General features: G+C 48.3%; 2 protein-coding genes across 2 annotated transcripts in view; both read right to left on the minus strand.

Annotated features, from left to right (window-relative positions):
• Positions 1-17712, minus strand: part of LOC147673387 (vimentin-type intermediate filament-associated coiled-coil protein-like) — a 45234-nt gene extending 27522 nt beyond the window's left edge. Inside the window, exon 1 of the mRNA XM_086947248.1 lies at positions 16781-17712. Coding sequence (XP_086803374.1) covers positions 16781-16971 — 191 coding nt within the window. The 5' untranslated portion in view covers positions 16972-17712. The remainder of the gene's footprint in view (positions 1-16780) is intronic.
• CAPS (calcyphosine) overlaps positions 1-19472 on the minus strand; it is a 187901-nt gene that overhangs the window by 116092 nt on the left and 52337 nt on the right. The gene's annotated exons all lie outside the window — the stretch shown is intronic.

The raw sequence follows: 19472 nt of genomic DNA on the forward strand, positions 1-19472 counted from the left end.
TTTCGTTCTTCGGTTATTACAGTGAAAGCCCCTATTTACCAGACGTGTGAAGATCGATGCACTCCATCGCCACGTGGTACATCAGCGTCCCCCGGTAAAGTTGAGTGGAGGCTGGTCGACACCATGCAGAGGCTCAGCAGCCACAGCGCTTGTCTTGTGTGCAGTCAATTTAGACCCATGCTGTCAGAGTTAAGATATGAATGTAACTGTCTCCGCTGCACAGAAAATCCGCTGTATAACACAAATAATTACTGAATACAGTGGGGACAGCCGTGGGGACTGTACTGACATCAGTCTGGCAGTTAAAAGCTGTATTGCGTGGTAAGATGGACGCCTCGGGCACACCAATCTGCACAGTTACAACTGCCACACCAGTGTGATCAGCATGGTCGTTTTTGCATATGTTGTGTAGATCGCACGCAAGGATATGCCTGTGGGGCTCATGGGTTTACACACCTCTCTGTGCGTGTGCGTTTTCTGCAGCCACAAGCCGGCGCCTCGGGGAGCGATCAGACGCCAAAAACGTAGTACTCCAGGACGGGCGCCGCCATGCTGGGTGATACGTTTCGCGCCTTCAGCCTCATACAGCAATGGTGCTTCAAATCAGGGTAAGATCGCGTTGCCGCTGAGTCGCTGCGTGGCGGTAGTTATGGCAGTGTCCTCCCCCACCGCAATGTGTTATATAGACCCCAGATACAGTATGCGAAGTCCGATTTGCGACATGCACCCAGAAAGCAGCAGGAGTTTAGTGACGAGTCTCCGCGCTTAATACAGTCAGTGTTTTCGCCGCAGTTGAACTCTCTAGACCTTTTATGGCCTTCTATGGTGCATTGTGTTGGTACAGTTACTCACGGGTCCGTGGCCGGGTTGTTACAGGGCTCCGTGGTGTGTGCTTCATGCGCCTCCGACGTCTACTGCTCCGACCGGTTACAGGTAGTCACCATTTTACCCGCATAGGTCGCGCACCTCAGCTACTTTTACCATCGTCCCAGCAGCTCGTAGATCGATGAAAATTATATCAGTGTGCGCCAATCATCCTCCGCTGTCTGGTGCTGCCGTTTGTCAGCAGGTTCCGTGACCCCATACGCGCTGTTTTAGCAGATAAACGGAACCGTCCGGCGGAGCTGTCTGACTAGCCAGCCATTCCGTAGTGCGCCCTCTAGCGCCCCCCCCCACCGCAGTACTTTAAAAATGATGCTTTCATTGAGATGTTCCGAGCCAACCTATTTGAGTTGTGGGTACGACGGAGTCTGGAGGCAATGTAAAGAAATTCCTCCTTGCAGTGTTTGGTGAAAGCATAGAAATAATATGAAATAATTTTTATTTCATTCAGTTCTCTTACGAGAACAACAAATGTATACACGATAAAAGTTACAATTTTTGCTAATAAAATTATCACATTAATATAATTTTAAAAAAGACTTAAAAAAATTATACATGTTAATACACACAAATTCATTGGGTGGACCATTGGAGAGGGAAATCAACATCTGGACCGAATTTATATTACATTTTGTTTTGATCGGGGTAATATATCTGTTCCTGGCTGCTACAACGGTCTCACTTGGACATACGAATAGAACGTGTTCTAGATCTTGCAACCCACCTTTGCATAAGTCACACAGATTAGTCCCTCCTTGTTTTGATAACCACTTGGGAAGTGTATGATTTCAGCGGTAATATTCCTAGCCGTACTTGAAGAATAGTTCGCCTTACTCCATGATTTAGATTAAAAAAGATATATGGTTGCGTTTTTTAAAAACGATTGTGTTCGCGTACTGTTTGTACATTGGGAGCCTGGTGCAGTGTTGAATATCAAGTTCCATGCTTAGCCTTGGTTATAGGTGCTTCAAGCAGAGTTTCAGCTGAACTAGTGTCCAAGATTTTAACATTTCTAGGGAGACTGATGTTAATTTAAAAGCATTAAATAGGTTTTTACCAAATATATACTTTGGAGAGTCTTGCTCCAGTGACTCTGTTTTTAACAGTGCTCTAAGTGTTCCTGGATCGGCATGAACCAGGTTATATGCCCATCTAATTATGTTTGTGATCCCTCTGGCATAAGAACTAACTAACGATAGTTCTAACCTAAGAGCTTGGACCGGAACTGCTTGCGGCATCCTGATTAACTTTCGCAGGATTTTCTCTTCTTTAATATCTATTTGAGACCATTCTTTTGTTGGGATATGTTCTGTTGCGAATGATAAAACTGCTGAAATGTTTGCATTATAGACCTGGAGTAAGAAGAAGAATTGTCTTCGACCACTGGATGAGTAAAGTCTTTGGAGGGCCCCTGTATGGGCATCTGCTTTATGACCCATTTTTTGCAGATGAGGCTGGTTACGCAAAGTCTGAGTAAACATTCTCCCGAGATATATATATTCTTTAAAAATTTCCAATGGTTTACCTCCTAGTAACCAGTTATATTTGTAAAGAGTCTTCTTTCTTGTGAATGGTAGAATTTTTGTTTTAGTAGTATTTGGAATTAAATAGTTTTCATTTGTATATCTGGTGAGTGCCGAGAGGTTTCGTTGGAGGCCGAATGCAGTCAGGTCCAAGATTACTACATCATCGACATACATCATGCAGTGAATTATGGTGGTAGCAATCTTCGGCGGAAAGTTGTTGACCTGATTAAGAGTTTCTGGTAGATCACTCAAATATAAAGAGAATAATAGGGGGGCTAAGAGACACCACTGTCGCAGGCCGTTTGGAGTTGGAAATGGGAAGGTTAGACCCTTCTCCCTCCCCATTTGAACTTGGCACCAAGTCCCAGAGTACAATGATGTTATTAAATGGAGACGATTTTGTGGTATTCCCATTTCTGTAGTAGGGGATCTCTGTGTATAGTCATAATCTAGTGAATAGTCCCGCCCATGTGCGTGGACCCCGGAGCAATCAAAAATAATCTCTAAAGTGTCGAAAAAATGCAGAACTGCACAGACACTTAAGAGAGAATTTAAAGACATATAATGCAGCCCATAAAAGGCTACACTGTCCAGTACTTCAGCTAGAAATTCCACCAAAAATCCACAAAAACAGCAAAGCCTGTCCAGATTTCCATTGTCTTCAGTACAAACCCCTCTGGAAGATAGAGAGGAAGACCTGGACAGACAAGCCCCATAGGCTGCCATTATGTGTCTCAGAATAGGGTACTGTGCCTTCAAGAGAACTTTCCAGAACTTCACAGTATCCCAGAATGCCTTGCAGGTCTCTCTTACTTTCAGTTCTTTTTTCCGGCTCCTGCAAGCAGGACCCTGGAGCATTGAGCTTCTTGGTTTCTTGCACCCCTTTTTTGTCCATAATGCCTGTATTATTCGACAAATGCCCGGAGTGTTCCAGGAAGAAGGCCAAGTCAGACCCCCATGAGGTCTGTATCCTCTGCCTTCCCTCTTCCCACATCCCTGAGGAGTGTGAGATCTGCCAGGGTTTCTCTGGCAGGACCCTGAAGGACAGACTGAAGATCAGGCTTCAGGGACTAGAAGAAAGAAGACAGAAGGCGCAAGGTGGGTCTGGAGGGGCTTCATCTGCCCATGCTGAGGCCCCTGGGGGGCTCCCCGGGGGCAGGAAGACCAGCAAACGTCCCCATTCTCCGTCTGGGTCGGTGGCACCCACCACGACGTCGAGGGGGAAGTCCAAGGCCGGCTCCCCGTCTCCCCAGGGCTCTGGGTCGAGGAAACGTCGCCCGTCGACGTCGAGGGATCTGCATAGGCCGCCGTTGAACACAGAGACATTGTCATTGCCGCTGTCTTCGGCGTCGACGTCAAGCTCTCGGCGTCGACAGGCCCGGCGTCGACGCTCGCCGCCGAGGCTCTACCGTCGATCGCCGTCAAGACACAAGGCTTCATCGTCGTCGAGGGGATCCTCGTCGTCGAGCCCGCCGTCGACGCGGAAGCAGTCGCCGGCGAGACGGAAGCGTTCGCCGTCGAGGCGAAGGAGGTCGCCGTCGAGGTCGACGTCGAGACGCTCCAAGGCGACGTCGAGGCGATCGCCGTCGAGGCGCAAGAGATCTCCGTCAAGAGGATCGTCGTCGAGATAGTCCGGGTCGACGTCGAGGCATGGCGGCCGTTCGACACCGAAGAGGAGGAGACGGTCGATGCCGAAGGGTCGCTCGACGTCGAGGGACCGACGGTCGACGCCTGGACGCCGGTCAACGGCGTCGAGGGATCGTACTACGCGGCCTACGGCTGTGGGGAGCTCCCCTCAGCCCGGGAAGGATGGTGGGTCACCGGGATCGGTGTACTCGGAGGTGTATACTCCAAAGAAGTCTGTTCCACCTCCTCCTCCGTTGCCTAGAGGCCCGCGTCCGAGGACTCCTACCCCTCCTCCATTGCCTCCGCTGCCTGAAAAGCCTCCACCGGTTCCGCCAAGGTCGGTCTCGTTGCCCGGGCTCCCGACCCCTCCCAAGAAGACTCCTAAATCTAAGGAACCACGTAAGCCCAAGTCGGCCACCCCGGAGAAGCCGGTTGACCGTCCGAGGCCCAGGAGATCGAAATCTCGCTCCAGACAGAGAGAACGATCGAGGAGCAGGCACAGGTCCTCCACCCGTTCCAGACGGCGCCATAGGAGGCATAGATCCAGGTCCGATAAGTCTTCTAGGACACGCTCCTATTCACCTACTTTGTCCAATTCCCCGGAGACTAGGGTGTCTCCTATCGATGACATCGGTACATTCCAGGAGGTTCTCCTGAGGGGGGCTGCGAAGTTGGGTATCACGGTGACGGCTCCTACACCTACGACGTCCGTGATATTCGAGACTTTGCACAAGAAGCACCTGTCTCGCCCTCTGTTGCCTTTGGTTCCGGGACTGGTTGAACCGGCACGAGAACCGTTTCTTACACCTGCGGTGGTGAAGGCTGCCCCGTCCAGGCTTTTGAAGAAATACAGGGCGCCGGACTCGGACCCTGCCTTCCTGAGGATGGACCCAGTCCCCGACTCAGTGGTAGTGACGGCGGCCAGAAAACAGCATTCTACCTCCCCGTCCTCAACCGTGCCTCCGGACAAGGAGAGCCGCTGGGTTGATTCGGCGGGAAGGAAGGCATGTGGGACTTCTTCCACGACGATGAAAGCTTCCAGCGACTCTGCATTGCTGGGACGATATGACCGTGCGCTTTGGGATTCCATGGAGCAGTTCGCGGACCTTGTGCTGCGTGACAGGAGGGAGGACTTCATGGAAATCGTCAAGGAGGGGATGCTGGTCTCGAACCAGGCCATCAGTGCCGCGGCGGATATCTCCTTGTTAGCTGCACATGGCTACTGCCACGGTATCAACCAGCGCCGTCATGCTTGGCTCAGGCTTACGTCTCTCAAGCCTGAGGCGCAACAGCGAGTGGCCAACCTGCCGTTTTCCGGGGACACGCTCTTCGGTAAACACGCAGATGACGAGATGGCCCGGATGAAGGCCGAGGCAGAAACCCTGACCGCGGTGGGCTTGGAGAAGCCAAAAGACAAGAAACCCTACCGCCAGTTCCAACGGCGGTTCGGCTCACAAGGGAAAGGAAGAGGCCAGTCTTCGGGACAACAGCAGCAGCAACAACAGCAGCAGTTCCGAAGACCTTTCCAAAAGCGTCAGAGGGGTAGAGGTGGACAGCAGTCCTCTACCGTGAACAAGGGCCCGGCCGGGTCTCGACCCTGAGCGGTTACTTCCCCGTCATCCGTTACCCGCTCCGGTGGGGGGAAGCGTTCAATTTTTTCTGGCAGAGTGGAGAAAAATTACTCAGGACAAGTGGGTGCTGAATATTGTTTGCAATGGATACAGTCTTCGATTCATCAACCCTCCTCCAGCGATCCCTCCGTTCAGCCCGCAGTATCAACTGCGCGAGCTCCAGGCGGAGGCCAATATCCTGTTAAGGAAAAGGGCGATAGAAGACGTACCTCTGTCTCAAAGAGGAAGAGGTCTGTACTCCCGGTTCTTTCTGGTTCGCAAGAAGGACAAGAACGAGTTCAGGCCCATTCTGGACTTGCGACAGGCAAACAAGTGGATTCGCAGAGAAAAGTTTTGCATGCTGTCGTTGCATCAGATTTATCCTCAGTTGCAACAGGGGGATTGGCTTTGTGCCATAGACCTACAGGATGCGTACTTCCACGTGCCCATCGCACACAAGCACAGGAAGTTTCTGCGATTTCAAGTCGGCACCAATCATTACCAGTACACGGTGCTACCTTTCGGACTGAAGTCTGCACCCAGGACATTCTCGAAGTGCATGGCAGTGGTAGCGGCACACCTAAGGAAAGACAGGGTGTTTGTCTACCCGTACCTGGACGATTGGTTGATCAAGGCCTCCTCCTTCTCAGAAGCTCAGGCAGACTTCCGGAAGACGTGCGTTCTCTTGAACAAGCTGGGGTTGCACATAAACATGTCCAAGTCTGTCCCGATCCCGGTCCAATGTATTCAATACTTGGGGGCCACCATCAACACGCTGTCAGCAAGCGTGTCTCCTTCGGAGGAGCGACGGAAATCGATCCTTCGGAAGGCTCAGGCTCTTATGACCGCTCCATCTACAACAGTGAGGACGGTGTCTTCTCTACTGGGGTCGATGGCCTCTTGTATCTTCCTCACTCCTCATGCGCGACTACACATGAGGCCTCTGCAGGAGTGCTTGGAGGATCAATGGGACCAGAGGAGAGGATCTTGGGACGACAAGATACGATTGTCTCTGCATGCTCTTCAGTCTCTGAAGTGGTGGTGTTCAGCGGAGAATCTCCTCAGAGGGGTTCCCTTCCACAAGGACATTCCTACTCAGACGGTCGTGACGGATGCTTCTCTCCAGGGCTGGGGAGCGCATTGGGGAGACTTACAGATCCAAGGCACGTGGTCTCAGACGGAGTCCACATATCACATCAATTTCCTGGAACTCAGAGCTGTTCACTTGGCGCTGAAGGCCTTTCATCCGTCCTTCCGGACCAACTCTCTGCTTGTACAGACGGACAATACGACCACAATGTATTACCTCAACAAACAGGGGGGGTCGAGATCGCGCACCCTGTCTCGGGAGGCGCAGACGATCTGGCACTGGCTTCTGGCCAGAGGATTGACGATAATGGCTACCCATCTGCCAGGTGTGCAGAATGTTCAGGCGGACGCACTAAGCAGACTGATTCAGGAAAACCACGAGTGGGTCATAAACGACGATGTACTAGGAGAAGTCTTCGCAAGGTGGGGGACTCCAGACGTAGATCTGTTCGCCACCGCCGAAAACAGCAAATGCCGAGACTTCGCCTCCAGGTACTACCAGCAAGGGACGCTGGGGAATGCACTCTGGATCAACTGATCGAACAGCTTTGTTTACGCTTTTCCGCCCATCCCTCTGATTCCGGCGGTGCTCATCAAGCTGTCCCGGTCCAGGGCACGAATGATCCTGATTGCCCTGGAATGGCCCAGACAGTGGTGGTTCACGGATCTCCTACACCGGTCCCTCCTTCCACACATACGGTTGCCGTGCAGGCCGGACCTTCTCACGAAGTTCGGGGGGCAGATGGTGCACCCCAACCTCTCATCCTTGAGTTTGGCGGCATGGCTCCTGAGGTAGTGCAATATGGCCATTTGAATCTACCAGAAGATTGCATGGACATACTGAAGGAGTCTAAGAGGCCCTCCACTCGGACGTCCTACGCTTACAAGTGGAAGAGGTTTTGTATCTGGTGTGTGTCCAGGAACTTTGACCCTACGACGTGCAAGGAAGATGTCATCCTTCCCTACCTTCTACATTTGGCGCGATCTGGCCTTAATGTTCACTCTATTAGGGTTCATCTCGCTGCATTGACTGCCTACAGGAAAAGCCCTTCACAGACTTCCTTCTTTCAGATCCCTGTGATCAAGGATTTTTTGGAAGGCTTGAAGAAAGTGTTCCCTCCTGTCAGGCTCCCTTCGCCTTCATGGGAATTGAATGTGGTGCTGTCCAGTTTGATGAAGGAGCCTTTTGAACCCATTCATAAGGCTTCGTTGCAGCACCTGTCCTGGAAGGCGGCGTTCCTCGTGGCCATTACATCGGCTCGCAGGGTGAGTGAAATTCAGGCGTTGTGTTGTAATGAACCTTATACTGTATTTCATGCTGCTAAGGTTGTTATGCGTACTCGCCCTAAATTTCTTCCCAAGGTTATTTCTGACTTTCAGGTCAACCAAACCATAACTTTGCCTACGTTTTTTCAGAATCCTTCATCTCCAGCGGAAAGGTCCTTACATTCCCTGGATGTGCGGAGGGTGTTGAAATTTTATCTGGATAAGACTAAAGATATTCGTAGGTCAGACCAATTGTTTATCAATTACGGGTCAGTCAGGATGGGTCTTGCGACCTCTAAGCAGTCCATTTCTAGGTGGATTGTGTCCTGCATACAACTATGTTAACAGAAAGCTAATAAGACCTTAGGGGGTAAGCCTAAGGCTCATTCCACCAGGGGCAAAGCTGCCACGACAGCCTTGCTCCGTAATGTGCCGATTGCAGAAATTTGCAAGGCCGCCACTTGGAAGTCAGTTCATACTTTTGCTAAGCATTACTGTCTGGACGCTGATGCCAGAGCAGATGCTCAGGTTGGACAGGCTTCGCTGCGGAATTTGTTCGCACAATAGTGGTGTTGGTTTCTTTTCTCCACCGCCGCTTTGGTGTGGGGATGGGCTTGCCATTCTATTCACTAGATTATGACTATACACAGAGATCCCCTACTACAGAAGGAGTAGTTTCTTTTCTGTAACTCCAGTTCTGTAGTAGGGGTATCTCTGTTATAGTCATAAGCGCCCGCCCTCCTCCCCGGTGGAGAGAGAGATATTCATATAAGAAATGCTACAGGTCTGGCGTGTTACGCCTTCAAAAAGAACTGAAAGTAAGAGAGACCTGCAAGGCATTCTGGGATACTGTGAAGTTCTGGAAAGTTCACAGTACCCTATTCTGAGACACATAATGGCAGCCTATGGGGCTTGTCTGTCCAGGTCTTCCTCTCTATCTTCCAGAGGGGTTTGTACTGAAGACAATGGAAATCTGGACAGGCTTTGCTATTTTTGTGGATTTTTGGTGGAATTTCTAGCTGAAGTACTGGACAGTGTAGCCTTTTATGGGCTGCATTATATGTCTTTAAATTCTCCCTTAAGTGTCTGTGCAGTTCTGCATTTTTTCGACACTTTAGAGATTATTTTTGATTGCTCCGGGGTCCACGCACATGGGCGGGACTATTCACTAGTTTATGACTATAACAGAGATACCCCTACTACAGAACTGGAGTTACAGAAAAGAAACTACTCCTTACTGGAGTTTGTTCCAAAGTTTGACTCGATCGACCCTGTCGAAGGCAGTGGTAAAGTCTACAAATACTGCATATACTACCTGCAATTTTTTTATCACATATTTTTCTAGTATTGTTTGGAGTACTGCAATATTGTCAATGACTAAGTGTTTGGATCTGAATCCTGCTTGGTAGAGTGGAATGGAGCCAGTTGAGAATGCCCATTCTTTTAGATGATCTAGAAGTGCGGTAGCAAAAATCTTCCTGGTTGCATCCAAAAGAGCTATCTGTGGGTAGTTGCCGGGGAACAGTCTAGAGCCTTTTTTAGGTCTCGCCTGTCGATGCGCATGCGCATCGAGCAAGCGAGACTATGGGGGCTTATCCACTCTTTATCCACTGCAAGGAATCGTGGCGATTCCTTGCAGTGCCCGTGACTTTTAAGCTCAATGCGCATGCGCATTGAGCTTAAAAGCGCGTGCACGTCTGTCTTGTTTTGCCCGCTCCGCCCCCTCCCCTTCCCGCCGTGTCGCATTTCTCCTCCCCCTCCCCTCTCTTCCCTCCGTCTTGTTTGTTTATTTTACCCGCTCCGCCCCCTCCCCTTCCCGCCGTGTCGCATTTCTCCTCCCCCCTCCCCTCTCTTCCCTCCGTCTTGTTTAAGCTACTTTGTACAGTGCTCTTATGACCAGCGTACAGAAAAAACACTTAACAAAATGGAAAAACGCATTGTAAATATCTCCTATGCATCATGGGGTAGATAGATGCGTGTGTGCGTTTGCTTATGAATCCTCTGGGCTTTGCACGGGTGTCCTCACAAGAGTTTTGCAAGCGTCCAACACGTTTCCCGCCTCGTCCGCCCCCTCCCCTTCCCGCCGTGTCGCATTTCTCCTCCCCCCTCCCCTCTCTTCCCTCCGTCTTGTTTAAGCTACTTTGTACAGTGCTCTTATGACCAGCGTACAGAAAAAACACTTAACAAAATGGAAAAACGCATTGTAAATATCTCCTATGCATCATGGGGTAGATAGATGCATGTGTGCGTTTGCTTATGAATCCTCTGGGCTTTGCACGGGTGTCCTCACAAGAGTTTTGCAAGCGTCCAACACGTTTCCCGCCTCGTGCAATAAGTGAGGAAGCCGGTGGTTTAGGAAGCTGGCGATTGTGTGTGTTCATCTAGCGCAATGTGCTTCCGGTGCATAGCTCAGCCAGCGTTTCCAGGGAACTTTTGTTAAAACCCTAACAGGTTAAGGACTGCCCAACCCCCCCCCCCCCCCTAGACGTCCTTGGTACATGCTGTAAAGGCGCCGGACGCCCGATATCAATCATAAAACATCCACTCGGTATCAGTGCCAGTGCAGGCGCACACCATATAATATATTTTAATCTCGTGTCTGAGCGCACAGTAAACATATGCTTTTATAGTTGCCATCACCTCAGTGTATGCAAGCGACTAAACTGTCCGCCTTTCAAAGTATAGAAGGGGCAGAGGCGCGTATTGCATCCCAGCGGGAAGCGCTGCTAAATTGACACGCCGGACCACCAGAAATTTTGACAAAATGTCCGAGCCAGGGACAATCTGAGGGTAACGTGCATTGTTAACCAGCGTTCTCCTTTCAGCCTGTAGCATTGCTAGCTTTTTGTATCCTATTCCGATTTAGAGGCAGAAGTATTTTCAATGACGGCGCACTTAACAAGATTAGATCGTAGTATGTACATACACTGTCGAATGCAAACTGGGTGCTCACAGTAAATGAAATACGTTAGATGCCCCTTTAAATAAGTTCACAGCAAGTTTGGCCCTACATGCCTCGCATTTTCTCAATTGGAATAGTTGCCTTTACTTCCTTGTATAAGTATACTGTATACTGAGGTGATGTCCCTTTCCACAGGCCTTAACATATGGTTGCCTTTCAGGTTAGAATGATAGAGAGCGGAGCGAAGACACCCTAAAACAAGGCTAGTATGATTTTTTGGGTGTATTATTATTAGGGTGCCAACAACGAGAACTGTTCATAAGCCAAACAACTTAAATCCATAGGGAACTTCAAATATGAATCGAATGTTCACGTCAATTTGGAGCATCCTGCTTTCCCATTTGATAACGGTATGCAGCATCAGGCTGGTTGACATTTTGCTTTCGTTATGTAGACATCTGTGGGGCTGGGGCAGCCGTCGGAATTATAGCGCAAGGGTAGACAAATAATGCAGCATATTATGCGATAAACTAAAGGACTAACTTTAGCGCAATATGCCCTGGCACGTTTCTCTAACTATTTTAACGCATATGGGCGTTTATAAAATAGCGACCCAGATGCTGTATACAATGTTTCTTAAGAAAGCTAGCACTATGAGCATTAGGTGATGAGTGTATAGTTACCGGCCAATCGTTGCTTATGGCTCGATTAAGAGTTGGGTGGAAATAGATCAACAGTTTCTAGTGGACCCTCCCTCACCCTCACCCTCCCTCACCCTCACTCACCCTCACTCACCCTCAACCCCTCACCCTCACGCACCCTCACCATCACTCACCCTAACTCACCCTCACCCTCACTCACCCTCACTCACCCTCAACCCCTCACCCTCAACCCCTCACCCTCACTCACCCTCAACCCCCCACTCACCCTCACCCTCACTCACCCTCAACCCCTCACCCTCACTCACCCTCAACCCCTCACCCTCACTCACCCTCAACCCCTCACCCTCACCCTCAACCCCTCACCCCCTCACCCTCACCCTCACTCACCCTCAACCCCTCACCCTCAACCCCTCAACCCCTCACCCTCAACCCCTCACCCTCACTCACCCTCAACCCCTCACCCTCAACCCCTCACCCACCCTCAACCCCTCACCCTCAACCCCTCACCCTCACTCACCCTCAACCCCTCACCCTCCCTCACCCTCAACCCCTCACCCTCAAACCCTCACTCACCCTCAACCCCTCACCCTCAACCCCTCACTCACCCTCAACCCCTCACCCTCACCCTCACTCACCCTCAACCCCTCACCCTCACTCACTCACCCTCAACCCCTCACCCTCACTCACTCACCCTCAACCCCTCACCCTCAACCCCTCACTCACCCTCACTCAGCCTCAACTACTCCCCCTCACCCTCACTCACCCAAAACCCCTCACCCTCACTCACCCTCACTCACTCTCAACACCTCACTCACCCTCACCCTCACTCACCCTCACTCACCCTCAACACCTCACCCTCAACCTCAACTCCTCACCCTCACTCACCCTCACTCACCCTCACTCACCCTCACTCTCACTCACCCTCACCCTCCCTCACTCTCACTCACCCTCACCCTCACACAGTGCAATAGTTCTCAGACCATTTCAGTTAGAGCTTTTAGAAATGTTTATGGCTTTTTTTATTTGTAATACTTTAGCATTGGCTACAGGAAACAAAAATGCTAAACATTTACAAAAAAAACCCATAAACAATTCTAAAAGCACTAACTCTAATGGTGCGAGACCTATTGCATTTCCAATGCTTGTTGTGAATTGGAATAACTATGCTTCCCTTCCAGGACTTTGGAGTTTCCCCTGTACTGATTATGTGGTTATACATGCATGTTAAAAACTTACTCCACTCCTTTGGGTTGTTCTTTAGGACCATTATCGGAATTTGGTCTGGACCCATTGCAGCCGAACTTCTTGCCTTTTTTATGTAGTATTCTACTAAGGATGGTGTTACTGGCCCAATATATGTGACTCTGTCCTGTCCTATATCAACTTGTGTTACTGTATCGCAGTTGGAAACTTGGTTTACTTTGTATAAATTAGTTATATAAGTTTCCCAGTCTGAAGGTGGGACAGGGTTTGATTTTAACGTTTTTATTGTTCCTGTTTCTTGTGCTATTATAGTCCAATGTGCACGTTTATCCTGTCTTTTTGCTGCTATCTGTAGGTCTATCCATTTTTTATCCTGTAAGTTTTGTTTTTCTTTTAATTTTTGTCTTCTAATAATAATAATAATCCACATTTGTAAAGCGCACAATCACCCGTAAGGGTCTCTAGGCGCTGGAGGCCGTTGGGTAAGATTAAGCAAGCTATTGCCCAGAGTCACATGGTGCTGGGTCAATCTGCCACCGGCCACGGGAATTGAACCGTGATCCCCAGATTCCGGAGTCAGTCGCCCTAGCTGCGGCGCCACACCTCTTCTTCTGTGAAAGCATAGAAGATTGAGAGAACTTTATCACAGCGTCGGACTTAAGGAGCCGCTTGTGCTAGTAGTGTCTACGGTTCAAAGTATTAATGTGATGGTGCTAATCACCTGAAAGTGAAGCTTTTTAGATTGAGTTAGCCGTCAATAACTGCAACAATCCATTCTTCAGAGTGCTAAACCAGTGTGCACTGGTGGCCTCTAAACAAAACGGGGCCTACAAATGTGTATGTCTTTTGAAGCCTTGTGATTCCAGCATATGCAGTGTAAGCTGGTGTTATCCATATTTTCAAGGATGAGGCTGCTGCTGTATCATTCTTTCAGAGTAACAATGATTTGTGGAAGGAATGAACAGGAAAAGAAAATGTGCATATCTAATGTCCTTCAGCACTCGACAATCGTGAGCTTTTTTGATGTGGTTGATAGAGATAAAGGTTAGGTGTGCTACTGAGTGAGTAGCAATCTGATTAATTTGTTATTAAAGCATGCGCCTCAGGAGCTATTAGATATAGAAGATGTTTGCACCCCCCAATCAGTCCCCCCTCACTCCAGCCATGGATACTTAATTGTATTCCCAATGGCTATCTACCTGACCATTCCCTCATTTTCCAACTCCTTTCATGCAGTTTCGACTTTCTGAAAGTTAAAAAAATGGTGCATTCATCTTGATATGCCATGAAGTGATGCCTAAATTTACCCTTGAGATTACTCAAAAGCAGAAACTAACAAAGCGGACTACAGATAGCATGAAAGATTGCTAGTGGCTTATTCTTCTAAACTTGGTAGTAAGTCTCACCTACCCACAGAGAAGTATTTGTGAGCTTAGAAAATGTTGACAAGCTTGAGCATGTTTTTCAAAGATTAGTGACTCTACATGAGAAAAAATGCACACCTACCCTAGATAGGCAAATGGCAAAAAAATATTGGTCTTATTTAAATTTTGGCTGAGTGGGGCATCCACTGAAAACTGGTGGAGATCCGTTCTGCCATATTGAGAGGGTTGTTGATGTAAATGCACTCTTGGTATGGCGGGCAGGACATCCACCACTTTTTTGGGGATGTACCATATACGCCAAACTTTAAATAAGACCCAGTCTTTTACATTACAGTTCTCTACTCATGGAGGTCTTCCACAAAGAGCCAAGCAAACTATAATGAAACAAATTAGGGCAGAGATCCATGTCGAAGTTCAGAGTGACTCTATAACAAGCATAGATAGCAGTTATCCTAAAACCCAAGCATGGACCCAGCCCTTTTGAAGCTACCATGGAGAAACATTTACTCTTCAAATGTTGCCTTCTGCAGTCCAGTCCCCTCTATCATTCTTCCCAGCACATTAGCAGTTGCCTTGACGTCTCTAAAAACCACCTTTTAGAAGTTCCCATCTTACTTTTCTTAAGAAAACATCCAAGAGGCACCCACTCAGTTGAAGAGATGGACACTGGGCCCATGACTAAGACTCGTCAGCCAATAACACCGAGTGATAACCCCTCTGAAGTGCTATCACTCGCCCTCCCAATATTTAGCTACATTCTTCTTCCTTATGGCTGGAGGAATTGCTTGGTGAGCTGATTGCTTACCAAGGATGAATGCAGTGCTCTAGAGGTCTTGGAGCATGCCTGTTTCAGCGTTACATCCTTCGCAGTAGGGTAAACTGACTACCATAAATCAGGTTATGTTATGTTATGTTATGTTATTAGGGTTCTTCTATAGCGCAACGGCTACTCCAGTAGGAGTGTCCCGGCGCTTTAGCGAAGAGGTCCTTTAAGAAGAGAAAACATAACAGCAGAATAAAAGGAACAGCGAAGTTAACTGGTAAACAGCCAGGTTTTTAATGCCTTTCTGAACGACATCAGACTAGGGGCCTGTCTGAGAGAAATGGGAAGCTCATTCCAGGCGCGCGGGGCCAGGTAATGAAAAGAGCGCCCCCCTTGTCTGGTTCGCTTGATGGTCGGAACAACCATTTTAGACAAGGAGGCAGATCGCAAAGTTCTGCTCGGCTTGTAAAGAGCAAGGCGCTTCCTAATGTACCTAGGGCCCGAGTCATGAAGGGCCTTGTAGGTCAGCGTCAGGCTTTTAAAGAGAGCCCTCTTGGCTATAGGAAGCCAGTGCAGTTCCTTCAACAAGTCAGAAGCACTAGCTCGTCTAGGGAGTCCATAAATAGCCCTGGCAGCTGAATTTTGGACTACTTGAAGTCTCCTCACGAGATATTTAGGGAGTCCTAGATAGAGGGCATTTGCATAGTCCAAACGCGACCCGATAAGTGCTTGGACAATGACCCTTCGATGGTTCATAGAAATCAAGGGGAGGAATTTCCTGAGCATCCGCAGGATCCCGAAACATTTCCCCGAAAGACAGGATATTTGAGGCCCAAAGGTTAACTCATTGTCAACAATGATACCTAGATTTTTAGCCTTGGTACTTGCATTAACCGGTGGAAACAGGTCTTGTGGCCACCAACTTTTCCAGTTTGGTTCAGAGACACATCCATCCATTATTTACCCTTTTCAGCATAAGTGTGGTATTTATCACTTTGTAAAAATACCAAATTGTTGTCTATGATAGTCACTCCATACAAACATATTAAGCCGAATTGTTTCAATCATGAATTTAAACAGGTCATGTTCCAACCTAATTGATCAATTATTTTCTATAAATCTCTCTCCGACTCTTTTCCCTCAATTATTGAGGATTCTCTGAAATGCGCCTGGGCATGTCTGTGTGTCTCCTGTAGTTAGGGCTACAGATGAGTTTTTATGAAAACAAATCTCCCTTCCGGGATTTGCTATGAGTCTCTCTTAAAATATTCTCTTCTGGCATTTCGTATAGTCCGGCTCATTTTGCCTTGGATTAGACTTGTGTGCAATGGGTGTTTAGTTATCCTGGCAATATAAGATATGTTCCCATGTCATAAGTACCTGTTCCGTGTAATACTTTAGTTGAGCATTAAAAAACAGGGAGGAAATTCCATCCTAGGACTAGTGCCTTGTCTATGGAATAAGTAGACTATTTTACTGTTAGAAAACCCTAGTATTCAGCCCTTCAACAAAGCCCTAATGAGGACCCCACTGAAGGAGACTTTTGACACCCGGTTCCCAGACATCCCTCACCCCGTCAAGATACAACTGGCCCTTGACTGAATAGTGTCTAGAAACTAAGGATGTCTTGCCAACCAAGATGGGAGCAGGAAATCCTCCAACGAACTGATTTAAGCCACTTCTGCTTCATTGCTTTACGCTCATTCCCCGGCTGATGAAAGTGGCCAGCATGGGATATGATGGTGCAGTATCCAATAAATTTTAAAAAGTACACCTAAGAAAACAATTGTGAAAGTGTAAGAGGTCCTTAAGCCGATAGTGCACTGCCCATGTGTCCAACCCTCTCGTTCCCTCACACCACCATACCTGTCTTTTTCTTCTGCAATCTCCCGGACAGCCATGTGGAAGAGTTCATCTTTCCTGATCAGGCTCTCTGCTTGCTCTCTCACTGTCTCTTCGGCGGTTGCCAGCCTCTTCTCCAGCTCGGCTGCGCGCTGGTGGACTGCCACCAGATGGGCATTGGCCTCCTTGATCTGCACTGCTGATGGCAAAGCCATGTGCCAAGCGCCCTTCAGAATCCCTTCCGTTCAGCTCCTCTGGACTCAGGTGTCCATATGCAGAAGAGTGCCAACGTAGGCGCCAGGCTCATCCCGGTAGAACTCCAGAAAACAGGACAACAACCACTACTTTGTCAGATGGCTTTAAAGGACATCAGGAACCACGGAGGGGTGGTAGGGTATCACCTTGCTGACCTTCAATAGATTGCTGGTGGCCAATGGGCACGGATTAAGGGAACACCTCCAAGCTCAAATGTTGACAGTGATGTAATATGAGAATCCATAATGCATAGTTCCACCTTTCTAGATGTTCTGGCTGCTTGCAGGCTGCATTGCGAGTCTGAAGGTGACCCACGCAGGGGCAAAGTACCCCGCCAACAGAACGACAACTTTTGGCCCCCACTCCACCGCAGAATTACCTCGGCACTTTCCTCGTCGCCACTGTCCTATAATGGTTTGGTGTGCCCACTTGAACTGTGAGGACCAGTTTCATCCTCGCGCGTGCCTCCGGGGATGAGGAGAATCCACTGAAATCGCGGCATGGTTTAATTTTTCCTTCAGGACATGAAAATATATTTTTCCTCCTCCAGGAACAGGTGAACCGCCCCTCTTTGAAAAAGAAAAGCCATAATTAATGCTTGCTTTCAGTTGATCCGGCAGCCTTCGAATGCCGAACGATGATGAACAAAATGTTAATTATTCATAAACTGCCCCCAGTGTAATTCCATTCCTGCGGCCCCCGGGAAGTGGTTTCCTCCCCTCAATGGCCATGAAGCATCCTTCCCCGGCAGTGGCGCAAATAAAAGTCCCCAGGGATTGGTGGGCGGCAGTGCTGCATCCGATTGGCGGGTTTCCTCGCAGCTGCACATGACCGATGCGCGTTCTCCTTCTCTGCGTGCAGACTGGACGGCGGGCAGGCTCCCAGCCTGGCTTTTCATCGCCTTTTGCAACGTAGTTTGTCACTGGGAGGACAGGGGCAGCCCTAGGGGGGCCGATTGGACTGCGCCTTTTGCTTATTATATTTAAGACAGGGAAAATGCACAAGAAACGAAGCGTTTAACAAACGAGCATATATCAGCGTCCAGCACAGTGGAGCCACAAGGCAGAGTTACGGCTCCTCACTCCGTTGTGATCCTGGGCAGATCGCAACGTCACTCTGTACCTCGGTTTCATAAACTTCTAAAAGCTAGTCCTGTTTTTTCAACCAAAAGCGTGAAGGTACCTGTATACCCATACATGTAATATATATATAAATAGTAAAAGTGAAGTCAGAAGCCTGAGCGTGCATTGCAAACCCCAAAATACAAGCATTGCAAACTAGCCAGTAGGTCAGGTATTGGCTGACAGCCTTTCGGATTTTTCCAAGAATGTTTTGTTTTTTCCCAGGATTTTTGCAAAGCTTTATTACTGTGGAAGCTACTGGGCCCTTGTAAATAAATTTAAAAAAATGCATAATAGCAAATCTATATATATATTTGTCTCAAGAAGCACATATTGACATAGTAGCCACATCCACTAAAGTGAGCTATTTTATGAGCTCCATGTCCAAGAGCAAAATGCCGTAACTCACAGTGGATTTGGACACTGGTTGAAGTGATATGATTCATTACCCCATTATGTAGTGGGTGAATGGTGAATGGAAGAATGATGGACCATTGGATGAGGAGGGCTGTCCAAAAGTCTATTATACATATCATTCGAGCAAAAAGTTATTTTCTAACTCCAAACCTAAAAGTGACAGTTGGAAATCTCTTCCATGACCTGGAGTAAGTTGGCAGCAGCGTATGGACAGATAGCAGATGATAAAGTGAGATTCTGGAGCCCTTCAGTTGCTCCCTAACATCGCGCTTCCAAAAATGATGCATCATGATAGTATGTGTGGTGGCTTCCTTGAGCAAAAGGCCTGAGCATCCCTCAGCCCTTATACAGATGTCCAAGCCAGCACTATTCAAGATGGCTTTGGATTATAAATGAATCTTATTTTTTATAACCAATTTTACTTTTCATAGTAATACAACCTACGCATCCAGCCATTGCTGGTTGACACTAAAAGATAAGACAGCGTTATTACAGACGCGCCATCAAGTCCACCACCATCCCACTGAAGAAACATAACAATATAAATACTACAGCGGGCCCAATCCAAGACAATCCCACCGCTTGCCGAGCTAATCTTATTTAATGGGCTTCTGTACAGCTGTCGTGTACTAGCATTTCATTCAGCAGCACTAAGAATGCTGGGACTGGTAGTCTTGTTTTCTGTGCCTATTATTGTCAGGACGTTTCGTGCATCCTGAGTTGATGTTATCGCGCAAATAGTGCACTGTACGTCACACAACCTGCATGTGGTATCTTTTTTTACGCCATACATATAGAACTGCAGACAACTTGTTTTCCACTATAAATGCAATTACAGCGCCTCATAGACTAAAGGCATGATTTAGCTCTTGGTGGACGGGTTACTCCATAACAATGGCGACAGATATCCCATCCGCCGAAAT

Source organism: Lissotriton vulgaris, chromosome 12, assembly GCF_964263255.1.
Source record: "Lissotriton vulgaris chromosome 12, aLisVul1.2, whole genome shotgun sequence".
In the NCBI taxonomy this organism is placed as follows: domain Eukaryota; kingdom Metazoa; phylum Chordata; class Amphibia; order Caudata; family Salamandridae; genus Lissotriton; species Lissotriton vulgaris.